Below are 28,000 nucleotides of genomic sequence, written 5' to 3' on the forward strand. Positions count from 1 at the left end.
ATCAATACTCATCAATTTGCTAAATTAAAAATTCTGTCTAATGCATTCAATTTGAAAATGGAGCCCCTGTTAAAAGAAACAAAGGCTAAGGCCTGGGGAAAAAACCCATAAACTTTAAAAATGTGAAACTCTATAAAGCATCTGCTTAAGTCTTTCAAGTACAAATGCATTTTACCACAAATAATTTGAAGAAGACACTCTAAAAGTACATTTAGAAAAAGAATTCTAAATAAAGAATTTGTTAATTTTTTTCTTCCTGCAATTAGCCACACCAATCTTGGTTAAATATTCATAATTACTCAAAATTGCTACCTATCATTTAAAAGATTCCAATGAACTAACTGGGGCAGCTAGGTGGTGCAGTGGATAGAGTGCTGGACCTGGAGTCAGGAAGACTCATCTTCAGATACTTACTAGCTGTGTGATCCTGGGCAAGTCATTTAAACATGTTTGCCTCAGTTTTCCTCATATGGAAAATAAGACGGAGAAGGAAATGGCAAATAACTCCAATATCTTTGTCAAGAAAACCCCAAATGGGGTCACAAATAGTCAGACATAACTAAAAAATGAACTAATAATGCCTTGTAGCAAATTATTGCAAATGTCAAATCAATACATCTATTTTCAGTTGGGAAGCAACTTCCTATCTAATGATTTGTAGCCCTCATGAAACAACATGATTATATATATATATATATATATATATATATATATATATATATATATGAAGGAAAGAGCAAAGTTGAAGCTATTAGTGCAAGTCCTACACCATTCTACCCCGATCGAGATAGAAACAGACTGCTGTTTCATTTTGTCTAGATCTGAGGTTCTTAAACTTTTTTTTTTTTTTAATCATAGATCCTTTTGGCAGTCTGGTCAAGCCTGTGGATCTTTCTCAGAATGTTTTTAAGGGGTAGAATGCTGCAGGACTTCAACACTACCTGCCTACCTTGATGTTATATTACCTCAAACAGGATAAATGTATTTATATATTGTTACTTATCTTGGCAAGATACAATTATCTCTGGGCTTCCATTTCCTCGTCTTTAAGATTGGGATAAAAATCACCTACTTCCCAGTGATGTTGCGAAGAATATTTATTAAGCATCATAACAAGAACTTATTAAACTGTATGCCAGATACTGCTAGGAGCTGGTGATAAAAAATAAATGAAAAACCAATGAAAATTCCTGGATTAAGAGACAATGAAATGCTTCTCTTCCCTCACAGCTGAGAGGTGTGGGAGACTACCATGACAGAATATTGTACATATAGTCACACATGGTGTCTCTATTGGATTTGTTCCTTGTTTTTCTTTGTGGTAAGAGAGGGTTTGATCTGGAGGGGAGATAGGAAAGGGTTGATGTTAAGATGAAATATTAATAAAACATTTTTAAGACAACACTGATACATTTTTGAAAAAAATAGGGATATAAGGCATATTCCTAATAATGAGGTTACTGCATCAAATATATTCCCCCCCCATTTTGTGACTTACTATATACAGAATGCCCTCGAAAGTCTACTATCTTGTAATTCCACTACCAATGTATATATTCTTCAAAAATTTTTGAAATACTGCATTTCATCACTTTTATCAAACTTTGCTATCTATACATGTACTTAGGTTGCTTCAATGATCATTTCTCTATTACTGTGCGTTGTCTATTAATTTTTAAGTGATCATTTGCTATAGAATATTCCAGTAGAATACAAACTCCTTGAAGAAGAGAACAGTTTCACTTTTGTTTTTATAGCCAAAAAATTTAGCTATCCTTGAGTGTCAAAGCACAAACAAGAAAAATATAGCTTACGTCCTTGCCAAACAGCAATCAAAATTACAACTAAAATTTTAAAATAACTTTCATTAAACTTCAGACCATATGAATGTCAAATGTGTTAATTTGCTTCCCACATGTTTCTAACATAGCCAAGTTTTTTTAATTCTAAAAGTTATAGAATTACCAAGTATGGTACCATACTTGGCATAGTATAATACCATGCCAAGTATGGCAATAAGCAACGTAAGAAATATTCTCCTTTTAAATTGTGGAAAATATAAAGCTGGGTAGGAGGAATAGCTAATAAGTTAGAAGATCAACAGTGGAAATGGTCCAGGGATTCCTCAATCTGGATACTTAAAAATAAATGTGAAATCTGTATTTCAATAGAATAGCTCCCTTTGTATCCTACATATTATACTTTTTTTCCTTAAAAACATTATGCTGAGAAGGATGCACAGGCTTGACCAGACTGCCAAAAGGGTCTATGATTAAAAAAAAGTTTAAGAACCTCAGGCCTAGACAAAATGAAACAGCAATCTGAATCACTAACAGAGAGATGTCCAGCATTTAGGCTTAATAATCAACTAGACAAAAAGAAATGAAAAGTTTGTATAAAAAAAATACAGGGGCTTTAGTTGCCCAATAGCTCAAAAAGAACAAATCTAATCCAAAAAATGCTAATGCCAGTTTGTTAAATGGGAGAATGATATTTGGGTCTCAAAGATAAGTTTCTATGTATTTTAGGGGGCAAGGGTTGAGGGGAAGAATCAAACCACATACAAATTAAATTCTTCATAGTACATTTTAAGAGTCTTATTTTCAATTTGGAAAGGTCACAAACAAACCTTGTTACATGAGGAACAGTTATATTTGAACCCGCCCCCCCAAAAAAGGCTCTATATACATCAAAATATAGCAACACTTAACAAGGTAGCAAAGATATGGAAACAAAGAAAATGTCCAAAGATTAGAGAATGGACTAAACTATAACAAGAATATAATGAAAACTGTTGTGTTGTAAGAAACGTTTAACTTGAATACAGAGAAACACAGTTATTATGGGTCAGGATGCTAGCAGAATTGGACTGGCTTGAATAAACCCTCACATTCTTACACCACCAACTAAGCTTGTTGTAAACCTCCCAAAAAATGTAAAATAGAGGCAGTTTTAGTTAACTCTACTTCTAGGCAGACTGACCTAGGACTCAGCTGTGGAGCTGTGGACCCTTTGAACAAAGAATTCATAAAGTAAGCTCTCTGAGAGAGAGACCCTAAGATCCCAGGTGAACTTCCTTGTAAGCTGCTTTTGTCTTTGTAGACTGCTTTTACCTAGGGAGTTACAGAATATACAAAAACATATTGACGTCCCTAAATTAAAGAAATTTTGTGCTTTCACTAACAGATACACTGTGACAGATATGAAACCATGACTGGGAGACAGGGAAAAACTTACATGAACCAATGCAAAGTGAGAAAAGCAAAGCCAGGATAACAATATACCCAATGATTACAATGATGTAAATGGAAAGAACAATCAGAAAGCAATCATAACTGAATTTTGCGAAATTATAGAGCACAAGCTTGACTTTTAAGAAAAGGTCTGAGAAGACACCTTTCCCTAGGTCTTTTGATTAGCTGAGGTCCATGGGACACATCACATATTATGTCACATTTTTTAAAAACATGTGTGACTGGTTTTTCTGGCATTCGTTTTCTTTTTCCTCTTAAAAAAATTCTTTGTCAGAAGGGATAGTTCTTCGGGAAAGGGAAGAAAGAGGGATACAGGAGGAAATATAAGAAATGGGATAACAAAAGATATCAACAGTAATCTTTTTTCTTCCAAATAATTAAAAAAAAAACAAATTAAGGTAACAAATCTTTAAGTTAAAATTACTTACTGTGGCTGGTAAAGAAAGAGATCAATAATGTTGTCTCGACCTTTTGGGTGGTTGAAGAATACAAACAGAGACCAATGAATCAGCCATGTTCTCTGCTGAAGGGACTGGAGTGGAGAACTGACAGACTGAAAGGATATAAGGGAAAGAACATATGTGGGGGAAAAAAAGTTTTCACACTTCACTTTTAGGAGGAAAAAGGCAAATAAAAGATACTGGATTAAAAAAAAGAAACAGAGGGACACAATAAAGAAATAGAGGGACACAATGGAATCTGTAAGATTTACATAATATTCAGAATGATGATTTTCAGTTCTTTCAAAATCTGTGATCATCAAAGGCATTCGATTAATTATCTTGTAATAAAGTAGAAAAAGTAAACAACTATACTATATTTTTAAACAAAATTTCAAAGTAATAACTGTAATAAGCATTCCTTGAAATAGATTTTTCTGCATACTCAATAAGCATTTAATGCTGGAAGTATGTCTCAATACAAAGTGCACTAGCAACAGCAGTATTATAAAACTGAATTTCAGCCAAGAAACTAGTTTTTAACTAGTTAACATTCTGCATTATACGTATTTGGTATAACAAACACTACTCCAGCAATTGCCCAGTCGCTTCCTTATCAGAATAATGTAAAACATGCATACCTTGCCAAAGGGGGGAAAAAAAACACAAGGCAAAAATGATATTACTATCCTTAAAGACATTCAAGTAAAATTCTTAAATTCTTTGTACTATACTAATCAAAAATTACGGTGGAATAGGCATGAATTTACATTAAGTAGCACTTCAAAAAATTAACTCACATTATTATCTATGGTCTCTTTCAATCTTGTCAGGTCTTCCATGGCTGCATCCCAATTCTGCATTAAAATTTCAGATGCTAGTTTTCCCCACAGTGAACTCAAAGCATTTCTATCAGTTGAGGGGACCTGTTCAGGCAATTAAAGACAATTACATATTCACAATAGTCCACAAAGTGCCAGATAACGCAATGTTTTATATAGACATACAGACACTATATTCAGAAAAAAGAGCTGCTGATTTTACTGAAACCCATGGGTATTTTTGGTCCTTAATAGATCATACTTTATTTAATCTCTTTAAAAATTTTCACTTAACTTGATTTACTGAAAATATAGGTCTTTAATATTTAATCTAGACTGACATACATAGAAGTATTTCAAAGTACTGGCAGAATAAAACAATGTGCATTTTCATCTGGTAGAAAGGATGCTGAACTTGGGAGCCAGGAGGAGACTTGGATTTAAATCCTGTCTTTGACACATACTAGCTCTGTAAAATTGGGTAAATCAACTCTCTTGTAAATTTTTTAATGTGTAAAAATGGGGCTACCAACCTCATATGGTTGTTATAAAATATGCATATTCCAACCTTAAAGTGTTCTTTCTCCTCCCTTCATTACGTGGTCATTGTGGGGAGGGGGAAGGGGGAGTTGAAGTAAAAGGGACAACTGTTGGAACATTATGTATGGAATGTTGACCTCATCTGATATACTAGTTTTAGTGAACTGCTTTTCCTGCTCTTTTTATTCTAAGAGATGACTTCCTAGGTAGGGAATAGGGATGTGATATATTTGGAAATGAAGATGATATAAAACAAAAGGCGGTGATAAAAATTTAAGAAAATCCTTAAAATATTTAATTTGAGTAAAACTGCTGGAAAAGCCCTTAGTAATAATAATAGATGAAGATCCACAAATTGTCAGATGTTTTGTTTCCTGAAGTACCTAAAAATTTCAGAAAGTGGGTCTGAAGGAGATAAAGGTAAACCTGAGACAAAAACTACTCTGTACTGAGGATGTGGGAGAACAAGTCCTGTGAATCCACATTAAAATCTAGGTAGAAGCCAGCTTTCCCCAAAGAGCATTTCTAACAAGTCAATGAAGTAACGTAAAAGAGGAGACCATGCTACTCAGTGGACATTAAAGAAATGTTTTAAGAAAGGCTTGAAAAACTTCCAAAACCCAAAGCTATTCTTTCTCCTCTTTTCTGGCACTGGTAATCTGTTTATCTGAATCCAGTTTCTGACAAAGATAGTCAAAGAGAATGGTGGGTCACCATTCACTTTCTATTGTTCAGATTTAGGGCTTGAAAGAACCTAGGACATCATCATCTTATACAACCCCTTCATGCTACAAAGAAAATGAAAGTTACTGCTAGGAATCAAACCCAGGTCAAACCCAGCAAAAAGATACATCCATCTACAAAAATGCTTCCCTGCAAAGGCCAAAATGTTCAGGAAACATTTTCAACTGCTGTAAGAGCCACTGTAGGAAGCGTTTTCCCCAAGGATGCAGGCCAACCAAACCTACCATCTATGCTTAGAACAATAACACTTCTGTATTCTGATGAAAGCAGGGCTAAAGGCAAAAGAAGGGTCACTGAAATCTTGAATAACCGATCATGGTAGACCAAGCGCTAAGTTCCTACTCTAGAGAAATTAAATCACAAGATGTCATTTCCCTATGCCTTTTTTTAAGAAAATATATTAGGTAAAGAGTTTCACATAGATATTCCCAAATAGCTCCTAACTTATTCCCACTGCAGAACTGATTCCTCAAACCTTTAGCATTATGTGTAAATAAATATATTGCCTTTTCTAACTTTCCTCAACAATTTCCAGTACTGAAGTCTGTCTCTGACAAAAAGAACCAACTCATGTCCTGGATATCATAAAATTTTGATTACTTGTTAAAAATACTGACATTTAATTAATAGCTTAAATAAATATTGAAACATACAATTCCATGAAACTCTTGTTTCAAATACTGACAGATAATTCAGCCTTCGTACTTTTTGGAAGCACGATGATATTCCAAAAGAGATTATTAATTGTATAGTATACACTTTAACAGAAAGGGACATTTGTACTACGATCACTGAGTTCCACTAACAGAAACTTGCAATTATGCACGAGATGTCTGTATTCAACTCAAAATTCTGGAGAGTAAAATTGCATTTTTCATAAAAGGATGATATAAATTTATGATCAAGTTGGGACCTATTCTCTGTTACTAAGAAGTGACAATAAGGGGCATATTTTTATCCAGGTTTTCAAAAATTTAAAAGAAAAATTTACTAATCCCTCAGGCATTAATGGGATACATTCAATCTTTCATTTGAAATAAGACATTTCTCACGAAATGATGTCAATTCAAGTTTCATAAAATACACAGAATTCTTGAATTTAATCAACTCTAAATAGTCATTCACTAGTTCTTTTTCAAATAAGGGTAATTCTAGGGTCACACAGCTTTAATTTATACACCACAAATATACAAGGTCAATTAAGGTGTCCAATTCTAATCGTGGTTCATAGTTACAATGGTTCTTTCATAGCTTATGTTTCCCTATCAATTTAAAAGAATCTTTGCCAACCAAAATTTCTCACACACACACACACACACACACACACACACACACAGAGTTATTGCATCCTACTTCTACAATAAAAGAACACCAAAATTTTACATTTTCTGGCCTAAATCAATTTCTTAACAAAAGGGCAATATTTTAAGTAAACATAATGCTTTCAAATTCTATTTCCCACTCCCCCCAAAAGAGTAAAAAAATCAATTATTTTTTCCAACTCTAGCTTTCATCAGCTATTTCTAATATGGTGACAGGAAGGAATTATTACATGCAAACTTACATTCTAAATTGCTGTGGACTAACTCAGAGCATAATAACTGGGAATTCTAATAGTAATGATCTAATACAGTCTGAGTTGCAACACAGCATTAGATATATAGTGTTCAATTTATTTAAACAGAAGCCAGGTTTTCTTTTTAAAAATTGAGTAAGAATCACTTTCAAACTGAGAAAACATTCAAGAACCTAAAAACTCACTAAGTATATACAATAGGTAGAATTATTTTTTGGGTTGCTTAATCAAGAAATCAGGTTGTTAAACTAAAACATGTTTATAATGCTGGTATAAAAGTCTGTCAGTGAACTTCAGTATTTTTTTCTTTCTAAGTTTCAATGTTCTACCCTGGCTCAGCTCCATGTCATTATATTTGGCTCTTCATACCATCCTGCTTTCAGAGATGGATACACTAGAACAGTTTCAACATCTAACTTTTTCAAAAGTTACCTTAAGTTTCCATGGGTTAGCAAAACAGCACATTCACTCACTTTCTAGTAACAATAAATTTACTGTGCTAAGACTAAGTAGACACTAAATCTTCACTCTCAAAATTCACTCTTGACATTAGCAAATGATAGAAATAACTAGCTCTTTTCATGTACTTGTAAGAATATCAGAGTTCTGATTTTACAATCCTGATTCAGGCTGTTTACATTTCCAAAGTAAACTAATCATACTATTTGATATTCTTCACAATATTCAAAGTAAGGGAGATTTAGTTTTCTAAAAAAGAAAGACAGAAAGAAGCAAGTTAAAAATTCAGCATTATCATAGACTGCCTTCCATTTAACTGTGAAAGTTATCCACCACTGGCTGGGATTTAAGAATTCATTTACTTATGGATTAATTAGAAGACATTTTTCTAGGTTTAGAGGGAATATTGAAATTAATTTTTAAACTATAAGACTAAGCTCTCAGGAGAGCTTATTTTATTTAAAAATAAAATGGCATCTATAGTCACATGAAAAAATGCTCTAAATCACTATTGATTAGAGAAATGCAAATCAAAAAGATTCTGAGGTACCACATCACACCTATCAAATTGGCTAACATGATAAAACAGGAAAATACAAAGTGTTGGCAAAGATGTCGGAAAACTGGAACACTAATGCATTGCTGGTGCAGTTTTGTGAACTGATCCAATCATTTTGGAGAGCAGTTTGGATCTATGCCCAAAGGGCATAAAAATGTGCATACCCCTTTGACTCAGCAATACCACTTCTAGGGCTTTATCCCAAAGAGATCATAAAAATGGGAAAAGGACGCACATATACAAAAATATTTATAGCAGCTCTTTATGTGGTGGCAAAACATTGGAAATTGAGAGGATGCCCTTCAATTGGTGAATGGCTGAACAAGTTGTGGTATATAAATGTAATGGAATACTATTGTGCTATAAGAAATGATGGATGGGCAGGCAGACTTCAGAAAAACCTGGAAAGACTTGTGTGGACTGATGTTGAGTGAAGTGACCAGAACCAGGAGAACACTGTAAACAGTAACAGCCACATTATTCGATGACTAACTTTGATAGATTTAGCTCTTCTCAGCAATGCAAGGATCTAAGGCATCTCCAATGGACTCATGGTGGAAAATGCTATCCACATCCAGAGAGGGAACTGTGGAGTCTGGATGCAGATTGAAGAATACTGTCTCCTCTTTTTTTTTCCTTTTGTTTTGTTTCTTCTTTCTTGTGGTTCCTCCTATTGGTTCTAATTCTTTATGGCATGACTAATGTAAAAATGTTTAATAGGAATGCATATGTAGAGCCTATATCAGATTGCATGCCATCTTAGGGAGGGGGGGAGGGGAAAAATTGGGAACTAAATAGCTTATGGAGGTGAATGCTGAAAACTAAAAATAAATTAATTTTAAAAAATAAAAATAAAATGGCACAATAAATTTTCAAAGCATAGTTTAACAATTTATTATGTGTGTCCTTCTTGACTCTCAGCCTCACTGCCAATTTGTTTGCTTATTCTGAAATCATCAGGATTAGGAGAGATTAATTTCTTAGATAATAAACCATGTTAGCAACTAAAAAAATACTTTCCTTTGTGGCAGTCTGGGTTAAAACCCATATAACAGAAAGAGGTCATTAGAAATTAGGAACACAAGTAATCTAGAGCTGAAAGATAGTTTTATTGGATAAAGAAATATAGTTCACAGTTCTTGAATTAATAAGAAAAATCCAAAAGCATTACAAGTACCTGCTAGGAATATGTTTATGTACCCAGGGCAAACAAACTCAAAAACAAGAAAGAAGAAAGCATTGCATTCTTAGTTTATTTCTCTTGCAATAGTGAGCTACCTAAAAGAGTGAGTAGGGATAGGAATGAGTAGATGGAACAGAGCTGTGTTTTGTTGGTACAGGGAACTATTGGATGAGGAAACTCCCTTTACCAAATTGGTTCATCACCTTCCCTATAACTTAGTTTTAGAAATTTGCGTAGAGTACTAAGGGGTTAAGCACAGGGTCACAAAACTGTTGTGTCAAACACAGGGCTTGAATCCAGGTTTTCCTGCTTTCAAGGTCAGTTCTATTGCTCCATCACTCCGTTAAAGGTTTGTAGATCTGGAGAATTTATTTACATAAAAGCAGCTAGGTGTTGGTGTAAATAGAACACTGGAACTGAAAGTTAGGCAAAATACTTACAAGCTGGTGACCCTAGGGAAGTCACTTAACTTAAGTCAGTTTCCTCATCTGCAAATGGGGGTGATAACAGCACCTACCTCTAGGTTGTTGTGAGGATAAAATGTGACTGTAAATCACTTTAAAAACTTTAAAATGATACATAAATGTCAGCTGTAATTATTATATCATGAACCTAAATAAAGATGTAGAAAAACCATACTACCCCTCAATAGAAAGTATTGATTTTCTCTCTTTGCACTATATGATATTCCCTCTAATAACTGTATTTAATTACAATGAGAAAAACTAGAATCACAGTAAAGTAAGATGATGTAACTTATACATGGGAATGATTTTTATTGTGATCAATCATGTTCACATGCCACAGAGCTATTAGGAACATTAAAGATTATCTAATTCAAACCTTTCATTTACAAATGGCAAAGTACTAAGGACCTAACATCTCCTGGCCAAGGCCAAAATAATGCTGACTCAACACTCCACTACACTGTTGTCTCACCTAATAGAGTTGAGAGGTCAACAGTGGCAGAGCTGAATCCAACCCAAATCTACTGTTGTCCCAAACAAAAGTTTTACTATATATAATGACGCAAATATCTCTATGTATCCGGAAAAATTGGCCTTTATCTACAGTCTAACAACTGAGAATGAATAAAGTAGGAAGAGTAAATTTAAAACATTAAGGCAGAAAATAAACTGAAGTGAATTTCAGAAATTCCAGAAAACCCCGCCATGATCATGCTGTTTGGGGAAAAACCAAAAAGACATTTTATATAAGCAAACACTAAATTAAACAGGGAATAATAAAACTTGACATATGTTACTAATTTTAAAACATTATGAACTTGATAACTACCAACAAAAACAAATAAGCACACAAAAGGAACAAAATCTTCCATAAAGCTCTTAGCATTTAAAGAAATTAGAAATAAACTGACAAGACAAGTAATTTTGTTTGCTCTGCAAGCCTTGTCAAGTCTAAATGAACAAATCTGCCCTAAATGATAGAATCCATTTAATATTAACCAAAAAAATTTCCTTTATAATTTTTTTGGAGGCAAAAAGTGTCCAAATCTGAATTCTTTGGCATAAGGAGTCTCTGTGAAGAAACTCCCCATACCAATGCATACCTGCAACTCAGAAAGCTGTCTGGGGGCACTGAGAATATAAATGATTTGCCCAGGATGCCTGCCAGTATATGTCAAAGACATGACTCGAGTCCAGGTCTTTCTAGCTCATTAGTCTCAATATCATATTTGATTAAGTTACTAGAGATCAAGAAAAAGGAGTACTTACCAACACTCTAAAAAAGTAGAGATACTCTGCTGCTCCTGAATAGTTGCCACATTCATACTGAAATTTTGCATATCTATAGAGTGTATCTAAATATTCTTGTCTAAACTGAAAATAAAAATTAAAAGTTTTACTTTTTCATTTTGACTTAATGTCATCTACTTACGTAAGTTCTATACCAAATCATATCATCTACTTAAGTTCTATACCACATCATTTCACAATCAATTAGTTTCACTGAAAACTAGATTCTTTCCCAACTTTTATTCCTCATATTTCATCAAAAAACAACTTTGGTCCTTAATGTAGATTCTTCTGAGGCACTATTTTTAGGTAAACCTAAAGCTTAAGATATTTGTGTTTTACTTTCAAGTCAACAGATACTAAATTAGTACTATGTGAAAGACTTATCTTTACATAAATATAATTTCATGGAAGCCAATGACAGGGAACTATAACATAAAGCTGCATCTTACATGGCCTATCAGTTTGCCAATTAAAACCATACATATGATATTAAAAAGGTTTCACCAAACTGTATGATATTGATTAAACAATAGAATTCCAGAACTGGACAGTACCTAGAAGTCATCTAGTTTGTCCTCTTACAAAGGGAATGAATCCTTTCTACAACATCTAAGGGGCCATTCAAATCCTACGTGATGGCTCCAGTGTCAATGAGCTCAGGGTCTCCAAAGGTAAATTATTCCAGGGTTAGAATACTTTAAAAGCTAAACAGCCTATTTTAGAAAGCAGTGACTTTCAACAACCAATGAAGGCCTTCAAACAGAAGCAGGACACCAGAGAAAAAAGTTCTTGGATTAGTTGATTCAAGAACTGGAGGAACTGAATGGCACCTGAGGTACCTTCCAACTCATATTCTATGATAATTGTTAGGAAGTTCTTCCATACAATGAGCCAAAATCTTTTTCTGTGTCTTCCATATATTATTAGAGCTATCTCTTTGAGGTCAAGAACATGCAGTTCTTTCATGTGACATTTGAAGACAGCAATAATGCCTCCTCTTTCACTCTCTCCCTCATAATTTCTTATCTTCTCCATGCTAAACAATAGTCAGTTCCTTCAACTATTCTTACGGTATAATTTTGAGACCCCTGAAGTGATGAAGACTAACATGGAAGATTCAGCAAAAATATTAACTGTCCTTGTTATGAATGTTTTATTTGTATTACAAAAAAATGAATTATTTTTTCTGTGAATATAAAGGCAAGTTATCCCTTTTGACAAAGCAACTTGAAATTTACCTCAACTCCACATTAATAATCAAATTATGTGACCTGTCATATTTAAGATAAAATGCAATACTTAAATTAAAATTTTAAATATTTTTAAAAAACCAAAACACTTACACCATGTTTATCAGCCAAGTAGTCAAACAGCATCCGACCATCCCTTAATAAATGTTTAAAAAATGTATTTAGTTTTTAAGAATAATTCAAAATAAACAACTCTTTAGGGTCATGAAGACAAAAAAATTAAAAACAACACTTAAAGATTACAATGAAAGAAATAAGCTTTTACAACGGAACAACACACTGTTCATGTTCCAAAACATTAGAATTAGGGGTTAAAATGCTAGTAATTGTGTTTTAATTGTGAGGATATAAAAATAAATGCCTTATTCTTATTAGCAGGAATACATTTTCTCTCCATGCCTGGATTACTTTCTTCTCAAGGGCAGGGAGACATGTTTTCTAGTTCCCAGAATGACAAGATTTGGGGTTCACGGTATTTAAAAAATGCTGGTTAATAATCTTCTATTAAGCACTTAGTTTTAATGTTAAAGTATTTATACGTGCCAAGCATATTGCTAAGTGCTAGATATACAAAAAAGAACAGCAAGATAATCTCTGCTCTCAATGAGGAAAAACAACAAAATAATTAAAACTAAAATGCTGTAAACAGTATTGTAAATTTAGACCTATTCATATTAGAGACCAATTAAAATTAAGGGATCTTAAAATGATCTGACTAGCTAGGTTGATCTAACCTCAGTATCATGTTAAAATTAGTCAGTCATTGACTTTGATAAACTTAGCTCTTTTCAGCAATGCAAAGATCTAAGACAACTCCAAAAGACCCATAATGGAAAATGCTAGCCACATACAGAGGAAGAATTCTGGAGTCTGAATGCAGACGGAAGCATATTATTTGCTTTCCTTTTCTTTTGTTCTTTTGTTTCTTCTTTCTCGTAGCTCCTCCCATTAGTTTTAATTCTTTACATCATGACTAATGTGAAAATATGTGTAAAATGAATGTATAAGTAGAGCCTATATCAGATTGCATGCCATCTTGGGGAAGGAAGAGGAGAGGGAGGGGGAGAAAATTTAAACTCAAGCTTATGGAAGTGAACGCTGAAAACTAAAAATGACACAAAGTGAAGAAAGTAGAACTAAAAGAACTCATGTATAGTAATGTAACTGCAACAATGTAAATAAAATCAGTCTGAAGCAAAAAAAAAAAAAAAATCAATGACTGTCATTGAAAAAGGCACCAAAGAACCACAGAAAGATTATGGTTGCCCTCTTTGAAATCACACTAAATGGCTTGCTAGATATTTAACTGCCACCCTCATTTTGTTAACAACTACACAGACACAATACTGAGCCATTAAATACTTAAGAACAAGGTTTTTAACAGATGTCACCAAACTAAATACTACTATCTCTACAAGTTATACAGAACGAAAAACTTTGAAAATAGATAAGAGACCTGTAACAAAATCAAAATCTTATAGAAACAAGTTGAAGTCACATCATATCACAACATACTATTCCTATCATCCTGTCTGCTACTGTAGTTAAAAGAGGATACTTTCAGTGAGCTTAAGATAAGCTTACATTCTAATATTATTATTCAACTACAAAAAGCAGTAGTTTTATCCATCTATTCAAGTCAGTAGGAAATTAAATATAGGATGATAATAGTATTAGCTTCAAGGCAGACCCAAGATGAAGAGTATTGACCAAGACCCAGCTAAAGTCTCTCAATATTCCCCTCCAAACAACTTTAAAATAACTCCTCAAATCAAATTTTGGAGAGTTCAGTGTGAAACATTTTTGCAGCCTAAGACAACTCTAGGGTGAGTGCAGGCCTAGAGTATGGCAGGAAAACCAGCAGTGAGCTATAGAGGCAGCTCTGATAGCAGCAGCTTTGAAAGCTCTCAGCCTGGACATGGTGAAGGGGGTTGAATAAACAGTAAGAAAGATTATAGGGGACCCTGTGCTAACACTGGGCACAGCCAGCACTGATTAGCAACTCCACTGCGCATAAGCAGTTCTGGGTTGCAATTCCAGGGCCAAAAGAAGCACTAGTAATTGTGGTGGCAGGGGAGGAAAGGACCTTCTTGGGCTAAAAACCAGAGCACAGAGCAGAAGAGGACTAACTACACCTCTCCCCGGATAACGCCACCTAGGAAGCACCAAATAGTCCGTAAAAATAAATTAATTTTTAAAAACTTTGTTGGTTAGTATTTCACCATAGTTCTATTTCAATAGTTTACTTTAGTATGGCATTAATTCTAGGCTCTTAGAGGCTACCACAAGTTTTAGAGGTCCTATGCCAAGCTAAAAAGGCTTGGAAACAGCCTAAATCTGAAGAAGTCTATCAACAAAGAGTCAGTCACTAGGTTTCTTATTTTGTTTACAACAACTCATGAAACCTTCTAAGGTGTTGAGTAGTTACAATCTGCATTAGGAGGGGAACCACACAAAACTCCCAAAACATAGATGTTTTAAGTTTTTTTATTTACCCAATATTTAAAGCTATTTAAACTTTTGGTCTGAGAACCAGCTAAGTGGCACAATAGATAAAGCACTTGGTTTAGTCAGGAAAACCTAAGTTCTAATCAATCCTCACATACTTACTAGAGTGTGACCCTGGGCAAGCCACTTAACTCTGTTTGCCTCAGTTTCCTCATACGTAAAATGAGCTGGAGAAGGAAATGGCAAACCATTCTAGTATCTTTGCCAAGAAAATCCCAAATTTGGTCATGAAGAGTCAGACACAACTGAAATGACTCAACAACAAAACAAATAATTTTCGCTTGTACCAACTTTCTTAACTGAAAATATCTTCATTATCTATAAGTTCATTTAAAAAAATAAACCACACCTGTCATTTCAGTAGTATGGAAACTCTGGGTTGAGGAAACACCTTCTACCACACGGTAGTTCAGCACCTATTCTGAAACATAACAGACTTATAAGAGTTGCCCAGGAATACTGAGAGATTAAGTGACTCTCAGGCTCCACTTCTCAATCCAGACTTGATCTATCATGTCACAAAAACCTCATCCTAGAAGAATACTCTGCCCCTTCTTCTCATCAACTGCTTTCTCCCAGATCCTCCATTTTAAGGAAAAAGCCCAGGACAAGCTATATCTTTTTCTTCTCTAGGCTCCATTCCTGACTCTCCTCATCCTGGAAGTTCCCTGGACTCTTCACACAAAAAGCCCCTGTGGTCCCTCTTTCTCTGACTGACTAGTTCCTCCTAGAACCTTCATCTGAAGGAAGAGTGTCCAGACAATCTATATCTTTATTCCTCTACTCCTGAATCTCCAGATTTTCTCTCCCAAAGTCCTCCCTCACCTCCTTCTCTCTGATCTCTGATACTTTTCAGTTTCCTTTTTTTAATGTTGTCTTCCCCCATTAGAATTTAAGCTCTTTGAGAGAAGGAATTGTCATTCTTTTAGCTTGTATTTGTATTCCCACAATTAGCACAGTGGCTGGCACATACTAAGCAATTAATAAGTGCATGTTAACTTGACCTCTATTTTTCTTCCTAATTCTCTCTCTGGAACTCTGAGTAGATATATGGTTAAGTAGAAAAGGGAAGCAAGGAAATCTAATCTCTAATAAGCCCCCAACTGCAACGCAAGGACCAAGCAACACTGATGTTATACCAAGATGGGTATGTGGAAATGAAACAAAATGATGGGAAAGAAGGGCTCAGATCCCCCTTACAGATGTTCATGATGTTACAGGAGAATAGACTTAGAGCTGAAAGAAGCCCTAGTTCACTTAGACCAAATGCCTTTCCTTTACAGATGAGACTGAGATCCACAGAGATTAAATCACACGCTCAACTTTATATAAAAGCAGTAAGCTGAGATATGAAATTAAGTCCTTCCTAAGACTCCAAATTCAATATTCTTTGCACTAAACCATGCTGCCTTAGGGGACCCCTCAGAGATATGTATGACTAGATGAACAAATCTTTTTGGAAAGAAACAAAAATTTAGAAAGTAACGAAACAAATATATAAGCACTATAAAATTAAAACAAAATTAAAATCTGAGTTTAAGACCACTGCTGTAGAAAGTTTTATTGTACAGACAATAATCTTTTCTCATTCCTTTGAGAAAAATAAATGAAAATTAGCATTAAGTTATAAACACTGCCAGAGTTGGTAAAAAGGCAAAAAAGGGGGAAAAGTGGTCATTTAAATCATATATTCATTTTAGGGAACTACCATCATGCGCAAATTAATAAAACCAGAAAGATTTCATTGAATGAGAACTAGAAAGTACCTCTGAGATAATCTTGTCCAAACTCTTCATTTAGAGATGAGAAAACAGGCACTAGAGAGACAACTACCTTGCCAAAATACAGAAGTCAGATCTTTAAACTCTCTGCCGCTATTTTTTCAACAACCACTAGGTTTCAAAGGAAGAAGTGGCTACCTGGTAGATTGCATCTGCCGTGTTGTTTCTGGATCTTCAAACATCTTGACAATTGGTTCAGTTTCTGCCTGCAGCTGTTTTAGCTGTGCAACAACAGTAGTTCTTTTTTCACGCAAAGCTATTTAAAAAAAAAAAAGTGAAGTATTACTATAATGCTAATGCAAAGTAGATCAGATTATAATTTTCAACTTGATGGACAGACTCACTGAACTTACACTTATTCATCTATCAATAACTAACTACTTCTCCTGGGCAGGGAGTATAATGGATTGTAATTCCCATTTTACAGATGAGAAAACTGAGGCTGAGAGGAAAAGTGACTTCTTTAAGGCCATACAGCTAATAAGATCCATAGAAGATATAACAAATGTAGCACAAATAAACCTAGTGGTCAAGTGAAAGAGCCCCTATGCCATTCTTTCTGGAGATACCAGCATCAATAATCTACACCAGTCTTTCCCACTGTGCAAGGACTCTAGTATTTCAAGAAATCTGTGAAAATGAAAATCCTCAAAGAAGTAACTTGAAGAATCAATATATCTTATAGATATGTATATTGCTACCTGTATAAAAATACTATTGTGATTTATCCACCTAAAAGCACTAGTGATTTAATAACAACTTGTAGTTATATTCTCTCAACTAATAGGTTATAACAACATGATGCTGGAGGTCTACAAAATTTTGAATAGGTCATGAAAACACTGGTGCTATGCTATTAATTTGTTACAAATCAACATTAATACACACAATTACAGGGGCTAAACATCCCCAAAGGAGACATAAGAAAATATGACTTGGCACCTTCATGCTGGGATGGCCTATGGATGTGTATACCCTAAATATCTTGATATACTTGGTATGTTGCTCAGTTTTGCTAAACTACCTTTTGTTATAGATGATGTGCTAACAACAACAAAGAAGGCAAACACACCAAGTTTCAGTTGCCTCCTCCTTCAAAGTATGTATCTAGTTGATTTCTATGCAAGTTGCTGGATTTTGTTACTTAAAACAGATCAGTGACCTCAAGTTTGGCAGCACTCTCTCTGCACAAGGCTATTATTAAATATATTTTTAAAAAGTACTGAAGGAATCAATGTTGGTGTGAGAACAAACATAATGCATAATTGAAAAACTTAAGTCTACAAGATCATTTATCAACTGGTGGAACTATTTCTATATTGTTTCTTTTATAAGTATGCAACAGATGCTTTTCAAGATGAAAAAGGTACACCTTTAAACAAATCAGGTTATCAGTACATACAGGTACATAGTTGACAACACAAATAAAAGGGACTGTCAAAAACAGAAAGCATTTGATGATCTTTTATAATAATTCTGTGCCTTCAAAGAAACTATAATTATATGTCAATCTAAGAATAATTAAGCCTTCTAGCAAAGAAGCTCTTATAGTTGAAAAAAACTTAAAAAAAAAAAAGAAAAGAAAAGAAAAACTTTAAAACACATGCCTTGAGTCCCAAAGTTCTGGTCTTTATTACTAGGCTACTTACCATGTGGAATGTCATCAGAATAAAGGTTTTTATACACATCCATTGCAAAGTCCACCATGTTTGTGTCACTAAGAAGGTCCAATTTTCCTTGAAGTAATTCCTTTTCATTATATATCTGCAAAAAAAGTTAAGAAATATTCTGAGAAAAGTTTTAAAAAAATTGATTAACTGAAAATAATACCAAAAGACTTAAAGATTCAGATTATTTGCAATGTCTAGTCTGGTTTTTGGTTCCAGAAAACCAATGACAAAATACTTCCCTCTTTTTAGTAGAGATGGTGGACTATGTGATAGTATAAAAATCTTTTATGTACTGTCAGATTAGGGCTGTGTGCTCTCCTCTGGGAATCCACTCTAACTTGAATATGTCTTTCCTAAAATGTGGCACTAAGAACTGAACATAATTCTCCAGGAATGAGCTATCCAAAATCAAATACGACTATTGCTTACTTTGTTATGCTCACTATAACTTTTAACAGAGTCTAAGATTGCTTTATCTTTTCAAGCCACCATATCATATTGGTGATTCAGCCACATGAACAAATGCTCCAAACCACTAAAAGAGAAGTATAATTAAAACAATTCTGAGGTCCCACCTCAAATTCATTAGAAATGGCAACGTTGACAAAATAAGAAAATGTCAAACAGGTACACTGATGCACTAGTACTGCCATTATGGGAAGCAATTTGGTACTGTCCCCTAAGAGTTAATAAACTATGTGAACACGGTCATCAATCCTGCAGAGATCAAAGATGGAAGAAAAAGACTACTATGTTTTAAAAAATTTTTATAGTAGTGCTTTTTTGTGGTGACAAAGGACATGGACGCCCATGGGGGAAGGGTACGGGAGGGAAGGAGGGATGAATAAACAAAGTGTGGTATATGAAAATAATGAACAGGATGGTTGAGGAAACTGAGGCACACAGAGGTTAAGTGAATTTTTCAGGGTCACACAGCTAGTGCTTGAACTGAGGTCATCTTGACCCCAATGTTCTGGGACTCAAGATGATTCCTGAAGGAGGCCAATAAAACCTCCCACCCTGTAGGTAAGAAGGCAGATTTTTCCTGGCATGGGGGTCAGCCAATGCAAAGGATGTAAGTTTGGAGATTAAATGTCAGGTTGGAGTAACTGTCAGTAGTCCAGTATAGCTGGATCATAGTGAGGCAAGAGAAGTAAAACACAAGACAAACAGAACAGTAAATAAGAAGTACATACTCTGACTCACAAATTCTTCTAGGAATATCTCAGTGAGGTCAAAGAAAGATCCCATATACCCTAAAATATTCGCAGCAGAACTTTTAATAGTAGCAAAGAATGAGAAGCAATGCAAATACCCATTAATTACTATTGATGGTTAAAAAATTTATGGTACATGAATTTACTGTAACCACGACCAAAAATAAATATGAAGTATTCACAGAAGCACTTACTATATATTATGAACATGAGATATTTAAGAATAACAACAGCAAAAAAGAGAGGAATGTCTTTGCTCTCAAGGAGTTTACAAACTAGATAGGAAAAACAAATATGTAGAATATAAGTAGGGGGAGGAGGAAGAAGAGGTAAATATCAGAACAAGCCTTCTGTAAGAGGCAGTACGTGGAGTGACTCTTGAAGGGATCTAAGAATTGCAAAAAACAAAGGTGATGATCTAAGGCAGCAGTTCTTAAAATATGGTTTGAGAAACTCTGGAAGTTCTTAAGGCCTTTTCAGAAGGGCTTCTAGGTTAAAAACTATCATAAAACTTTAACTATTATAATCTTCCCTTTTCCAAGTAAGTCTGTGTGAGGCCAGATATTTCTTTCTTTCTTTTTTTAATTTCAAACTTAAATATAAAATAAGAAAAAAAAAACATTACCATTTACACAGCAGACCATGAGAGGATTCAATATAAAATAAAGTTCCATTTCAAGAAAGTCTATATAATACTATCTATTGTTTTCAAAGTGAACCGCCTTTTCTTTGCTTCCTTGTTGCTTTTCTTTGCACTCTGCTGTGCACTTTTTGCTTTATTTTCTCCTTCCCTCCCCCTACCACCCAAAGAAGGCTATAATTAAGCATGAATACATATATATACACACACACACACACACACACACACATATACATCGACATCTATAAACATACACATATACACTTGTACACATATATGCAAGACCATAGCATGCTTATTTCTTCCTATTATCTGTATCTCCAAAGGTAGATAGCATCTTCCTTCTTAAATCCAAGTATTTCCATGGTTTTCTAAATCAACCAGCTCATTTCCTATACCACAGTTATATTCCAACCCAATCACATACTATCTGAGAGACTGTTTGAGAGGTGTCCCCCCCCCCAATTTTCTGCATTCCTTCTATTCTTGGCTGGATAGGTTTTATTTATATTTTATATTATTTATATATATATAATATTATTTTTATTATTATTTTACATTATTGTCTATATATTATTATATAATATTTTATATTATTTATATTATTATAATATTTTGCATATTATAAATATAATATACAATAAAATATTATATATTTTATTTATATATTATTATATTATTTTATATTATTTATATATTATTATATATATTATTTTATATTATTTATAAAAAATTTTAATTTAAAATAATCAAAATTATCCTTTCTATACTTCAAAAATCCTCTCACCTTTTAATACAGTTTAAGGTTTGATAATGCTGAATCTACTTCCTTTACATTTTTCTTCCCTGGTTTCTTAAGTTCCTGACCTTTTGTTGTGCCAAATGAACTTTGTCATTTTTTTTCTAACTCAATAAAGTAATTTTTTAGTAATTTAATTCAGATGACAAGGTAAAATTGTCATTTAAAAAATTATACTAGCTGAGGCCAGATATTTTTCAACTACTTCAATCAAACAACAGATTGCACAGTCCAAACTGCAACAGACATGAGAATCTAGTCGTCTTTTATGTCAGACACTAAAGAGATTTGTAAAAATATGGAAAAAATGCCACTCTTCTAACTATAAAAAACTAATATAAATGCTAACTGACTAAATTATGTTTAGAAATTTCTACACAAAAATATTATTTATGTTAACATGCAATGGGTTTATTACTGTAATTTTAAATGAATTAATACGTTTACAAAGTTTATCAGTTTTAATTTCTAATATGGTAAATATCAATAGACATAACTCACATTAAAAACAAAACAAAAATTTGGGGTCCTCAATTTTTAAAAATGTAAAGAGGTCCTCAGACCAAAAAGCTTGAAAACTGTTGATTCAGGGGTTTCAAAAGGCAAAGGTGAGGATGGAGGGCATTCAAAGCATGAAGAGATACCTATTCAAAGACAAAGAGACTGAAGATGCAATGTCAAGTAAAAACAGTAAGCAGGCCAATTATGTTGGAATGTAACTTGTTTGATGGGGAACAATGTGAAAATTAGTATAGAAAAAATATAAAAAATGAAATAACACCTAAACTCAAGTAGCTTACTAAAAGATTTCCCTGCTTCCAAATCTGTCATCTCTTCACCCATCCTTAACATAGCTTCCAAAATAATCTTCCTAAAGCACAGATCTTTATGTCATTCCCCAACTCATGAATCTTCAGCAATTTCTTGCTGCTTCTAAGCTTAAATACAAAAGTCACCCTGGATAAAGAGACACCAGCTCATTTCTCTAAATGCAATTTATATCAATCCTGCCATATACCCTAGATCAGTCAAACTGGCCTACTTACAATTCTCAGAACTCAACATTCCATTTGCAGAGATCAACCATCCAATAAAAATTTATTTCTATTTCTATGCACCAGACTCTGTGGTAAGTGCTGAAGATACCAAAAGAGGCAAAAATTAGTCCTTGCCCTCAAGGAGCTCACAATGCAAGAGAGGAGACAACATGCAAAAAACTATCTATAAAATGCCATACAGAGAATAGAAAATAATTAACAGAAGGAAGACACTGAATTAAGAGGGCTGGGTAAGGCTTCCTATAGAAGGTGAGATTTTAGTTGGAACTGAAAGGAAATCAGTGAAGACAGTAGAAGAGCTGAAGAAGAAAAGCATTCCAAACATGGTGGACAGCCAGATAAAATGCCGACAGTTAGAGATGGAGTGTCTTGTAAATGTAACATCTAGGAGGCCAGGGAGTTACTGGATCAAAGAATACATCCTAGGGAGTAAGGTGTAAGAAAACTGGAAAGGTAGGAGGAGGCTAGGTTATGAAGGGTTTTGAACGCCACACAGAATATTTTCTTTTTGATCTAGGAGGCAAAAGGAACCCACTGGAGTTTAACGAGTAGAGGAGTAACATGGTTGGACCTTCACTTTAGGAAAATCACTTTAGTAGGTGAAAAGAAGATAGATGGAGTAAGGAGAGATTTGAGGCAGGTTGACTCACCACCAGCAGACTATTCCAATTGTCAAGGAATGAGATGATGAAAGTCTTCACCAGAATGGTGGCAGTGTCAGGTGAGAGAAGGGGACTTATTTGAGAGATGTTGCAAAGGTGAAAACTGACAGGTCTTGCAGACAAATTGGATGTTGGGAGGAGGAGTGTTAAGAGATGACTCTAGGGTTGCAAGCTTGAGTGACTGAGAGGACAGTTGTGCCTTCTATAGTAAATAAAAAGGGGAACAATAAGGAATGAGATGAAGGGAAGTTTGTTGCCTATGGTACATGCATTCCATAGGTCACAGTGAAAGGGCTGAGTGGAGTTTGGTTGAAACTTTGGAGTGGGAAGGTTGAGGGAGATGAGAATAAGGAATTGAATGTTGGGGGGTGGGAAATGTAGTTTGGATGATGACCTACAGGAGTTTAGAATCATTTAGATATGAAGGATAGGATAAGGTGTGAGAATGTTTGTTGATCATTGAGAGGAGGGTACCACTCCTCAAAGGAATTTGGAGATGGGACTAGAGGCAAGTGAACTGTGAGATGGGACTCACAGGGTCAGAAGTTTAGTTGAGAGGCCCTGCTTTATTACTCCTTTTCCCTCTGAAGAGTGGAGATTAGATAGAAAAGGGTGTGGTAGGAGATGGAAATGGAATCCTTACAGTGGAAGAAAGAAGTCTAATTTCCCAACTCTCCTCTTTCCAATAGAAGGTGCAAAAGGAGTTGGAAGGCCAGAGTTGTCCAAGGGAAAGGCTGTATCTAGCAGGACATGGAAGACACCAGGCATATCAGCAGAATGTTTGACTCCTACTCTGATCTGAAGAGGCTGGAGAGTAGTTTCATCTTGAAAGCAGTCACCTCTTTGAAAATTGTTTTGAACTTAAAATGCTTTTATGACCCTCTTTTTCATTTTTCAGGGGTGAGGGGGGTACTTTCCCTCTCAACCAAACCACAATTGAAAAAAGAAAACAAAACCTTTGAAGAAAAAATATGCATGGTCAAGCAAAACAAATCCTTCCTCCGCCATGTCCAAAAACGTATGTTTTATTCTGTACCCTGAGTTAATCACCTCCGTTGAGAAATAGTGATTGGTCATTTCACTGACCAAAGTTCTTAAGCCTTTCAAAGTTGTTTTCTTTATAACATTATTATTTTATCAACTGTTCTCTTGGTCCTGTTCATTTTCCTTTCCATCAGTTCTTATAAGTCTTTCCAAGTTTCTCTGAAACCATCCCTTCAATAATTCCTTATAGCATAACAATTTTCCCCTATAGTTACATACTATAATTTGTTCAAGCAAACACAAAACATTGATGTTTCCAATTGATGTTTCCATAGTTTCCAATTCTTTGCTATAAATATTTTTGTATAAATGGGGTCCTTTTTCTCCTTTGTCCAGTCTCTTTGGGGTATAGGCTTCCCAGTGATATCACTGCGTCAGTAAGCAGTTTAGTCACTTTTGGGAAATGTTTTCAAATTGCTTTCCAGCATAGCTGGATCAACTCACATCTCCAACAACACAGCACTGATGTGCCCATCCCCCACCCTTTCTTCTTAACAACTAGCATTTTCCTTTGGTTGTTTTTTTTTTAATCTTCATCTTTGCTAATTTTATGAGTATGAAATAGAACTTCAGAATTGGCTTAATTTCATGTTAGTAGTAATATGGAGCTTTTTCTAATATGGTTGTTGATAGCTCTGACATATTCCAACTCTACAAATTCTTAGCTTCCTTGAAGGTTCCTGACTCCTCTGGTTTTGAGCACTCTCCTCCCTTCTTCAATTAGTTTCTACTTATTTATTTCTGAGTATACCACAGTAAGCTCTTTATTTGAAGGAACTGTTTCGGTCACTGGTATGTACTGATTATTTGTATACATGTTTTAGGCACCCATGTTTAGATAGGCAGGCTATCTAATAAGCGCTTGAATACAAGAACTACATATAATTCAGAATCAAAGAAGTTCAGATTTGGAAAGAACCTCATCCAAAGCAATATAGTCAAAACAGTGCCTGTACAAGAATCATTTCCACAATATCCATGACAACTGTTCATAATGTCTCTGCTTGAAAACCTCCAGTGAGGGAGAAATCCACAATTTTCCTTAAATCAACATGAAATCCATCTTTCTGTAACTTCAACTCAACCCTAGAGAAGGAAGTAGCAGTCCATTAAGTATTTCATCAAGTTGAAGGTTGGATTAAATGTCTACTAAGGTCCTTTCTAAAACTTGCCACCTTCTCCACCGGATTGCCCCCTCTATCATCACCATTCTCTCTAACCTTCAAACTCTCCCTCTCTCCTGGCTCCTTCCCTGCTGCCTACAAATATATATCTATGATGCCTCCATCCTTAAAAAAAAAATCTCACATGATCCTACCATCCCTGGCATCTATTAATTATCCTCTCTTGCTTCCCCTCCTTAGCTAAAGTCCTTAACATTATTATCTCCTGGTTCTTCTTCTGTCTTACCACTCCTGATTTGTATCCAGGTCATGACCACTAACCATAGGTGCCTCCTGAGGGATCACAACAGCAAATGGTAGTGGGAATTGAGTGAACCACACTGATTCCATCTTGTTTACTCAATTCTGGATCTAGCTCAGTTCTCTTTATATACAATTATGGGTCTAAACCAATTTTTGTCTTGTGAGAAAACTATTCAATTGTGACAATTACGAGAAAACCGTCATTGTTTGAAACTAGCCCAGCTTGGCTGGGAAGCTGGACCACCTCTACCTGTTGCTAAGAGACTCCTAACTACGGACCTACACTATGACTCCTCAATAAACTCTGTGACAATTATCTCCAGTGTCAAATATAAAAGCCCCAGTTTGGCATTCAAAGCCTCTCATACATTGCACTCCCCCACCTTTATAGTCTTCTTACACCTGATAACCCCTCACCCCTCACATTTTCTATTATGTAGTAACACTGGACTCTACATTCCTTAAACAAGACACTTTATCAATGGTTGTTTCCCCTGCCTGGAATGGTCTCCCTCCTTCCTCATCTCTGCTTCCTGCTTCAAGTTTCAGTTAAAAATCTACAGAAAGCCTTTCCCAATCCCCTTTAGTTACATTTGCAATTTATCCTGTGTATGAGCTTGTTTGTACATAATTGTTTGCATGTTGTCTCCCCCCATTAAACTTCAAGCTCCTTGAAAACAGGGGCTGTCTTTTTTACCTTTCTTTGTATCTTCAGCACTAGAATGTTTAACATACAACAGCCTTAAAAAAGGTTATTGACTAGCTCAACTACTACAAATTTGTGAGAGTTGCCAGAGGCCTATGGGAAGAGATCTGTCCAAAGTCAGTAAATGTCAGAGAAGGGATTTAAAGAAGGATTAAAAGCCTTTAGAACTCCTACTACTACTACATCCACATAACTCCTTGCCTCACATTTATAGAGTACTTCAGTTTTCCTGACTATCCTGTGAAACATGTAGCACAAGCGTTACTATCAAAGAAGGTAAGGTCATCCACATATCTACCAATTATAAGAGAAAGGAAATGAATGCATATCTTCTGGCCCCAAATACAAATAACACACACACAAAAAAAATCAAAGTTCAAAATCTGTCTAGCCAAGGACCTAAGGAAAAAAGATTCATCAGTTAAAGTGTCCCTGGACAGTTTTTCGTCTTCTGTCTTTACCTAGGGTTTGTAATCAAACTTATCAAGCACATTAAGAAACACACCCAGAACACCAAAGAAACACTTCTGGTTTTTGATATGTTAACCAAGAGTTTAGAAATAAAAAGCACTTAAGCATCAAGACAGGTTCTGCAAAATGAGTCTATCATTACCAAAGAAATAGAGAGAGGCAACGTCCAAACAATTAAAAAAACTTTTCCGGGATCTAATTCTATAGTTTACTTCCTGAACTAAGTAGACAATGTGTCACATACCAAATAGCCTGTAACTAAACAAAACTAAATAACAAAATGTTTTTAAAAATTCTTTATCTTAAACTCACGAAAGAGCAAGTTCATGAGAACACTGTACTGTCTCTTTACAATATTTTTTAAGACGGCCTCTATACCCACCTCGAAAACAAACAGAACAAGTACACATATTTCCTTAAGACTTACAAACTCTTCCCTGCTTTACCTTTTGCTTTTCTCTACAGGGTAAAGAGAACTGGACTAACAACTTGAAGAAAATAAAAAAAAAACAATTTCTAAGCAATCTGAAGGGGGGAGAGGCAGGAAGAGGTGGAAAAAGGGAGAAAGGGGGTGAACACAAGGAAGAACAAGACTGGAGATTAACGCAACATTATAGAAACGGACACCAAAATTGTGATCTGTGAGAAAGGACATTAGGACCGGGAAGAAAGCTGGGCGAGTTAGACGGAAGTCTTCACGTTTCCTCAGACTTGTAAAACATATGCAAGCAATTTTGCTCCTTCCTGTTCTAAAACTCTTAAAGGAAGAGAGAAATACTAGGCGCTCGACCAACAGTCCAGTGGGGCACAGAAAAAGGAGTCCTAAGGAGTCCAAAGAAAATCAAGTCCCTTCCTCGTCCTCTCCCACCCTGTCCGCGTCCCCGAGGTTGGAAGCCCCAGCCGGCACCGGCGGAAGAAGGAAAACCAGCCGGCCGCTAGGCCGCTTTACACGTGTAGAAGGCCTGGGGCCTCTTCCCGAAGCCGGACAGACGAAACAAAAGCCGCCTCGGCTCCCAGGCCTTCTTTGCAGCCCTAGTGGCTCTCTCACCTCCTTGACTGAGAGAAACTCGAGCAACGGGAAGACCAGATGGCGGTCCAAAAAGTGCGCGATGCGAGTAGTAAGATCGTACTCCGCCATCTTGCCGGGAAAAAGGGAGTAACTCCTGGCCAAGCTTTATTGATACGGCTGTAAAGGGAACAAACAGACAAATCCTCGACTACGCTTGCGCAGCTCTGTATCCTGGAAGGGGTGGGGAAAGGAATGAGTGAGGCGGGGGCGGGGCTTTGACCTAAGCGGAGGAATGCAGGGATGATGGTATGCTTACTGCGCAGGCGCCTAGCTCGGGCGGCATTTTCCGGTTCTTCTCGGGGACTAGGGAAAGTCGTGGACTCTGAGCTTGAGACTAGTATCTTTGGCGGCTTGGTAGCTTT

General features: G+C 35.3%; 1 protein-coding gene across 1 annotated transcript in view; it reads right to left on the reverse strand.

Annotated features, from left to right (window-relative positions):
- EIF3E (eukaryotic translation initiation factor 3 subunit E) overlaps nucleotides 1-27,732 on the reverse strand; it is a 50,399-nt gene extending 22,667 nt beyond the window's left edge. Inside the window, exons 1-7 of the mRNA XM_027849989.1 lie at nucleotides 27,618-27,732; nucleotides 18,525-18,639; nucleotides 17,014-17,131; nucleotides 12,680-12,722; nucleotides 11,313-11,417; nucleotides 4,495-4,620; nucleotides 3,683-3,807 (exon numbers count right to left, since the gene is read on the reverse strand). Of these exons, the coding sequence (XP_027705790.1) occupies nucleotides 3,683-3,807; nucleotides 4,495-4,620; nucleotides 11,313-11,417; nucleotides 12,680-12,722; nucleotides 17,014-17,131; nucleotides 18,525-18,639; nucleotides 27,618-27,707 (722 nt within the window). The 5' untranslated portion in view covers nucleotides 27,708-27,732. The remainder of the gene's footprint in view (nucleotides 1-3,682; nucleotides 3,808-4,494; nucleotides 4,621-11,312; nucleotides 11,418-12,679; nucleotides 12,723-17,013; nucleotides 17,132-18,524; nucleotides 18,640-27,617) is intronic.
- Nucleotides 27,733-28,000: the final 268 nt, after the last annotated feature.

This window comes from Vombatus ursinus, unplaced genomic scaffold (genome assembly GCF_900497805.2).
Source record: "Vombatus ursinus unplaced genomic scaffold, bare-nosed wombat genome assembly UNPS02008961.1, whole genome shotgun sequence".
NCBI classification, from domain to species: domain Eukaryota; kingdom Metazoa; phylum Chordata; class Mammalia; order Diprotodontia; family Vombatidae; genus Vombatus; species Vombatus ursinus.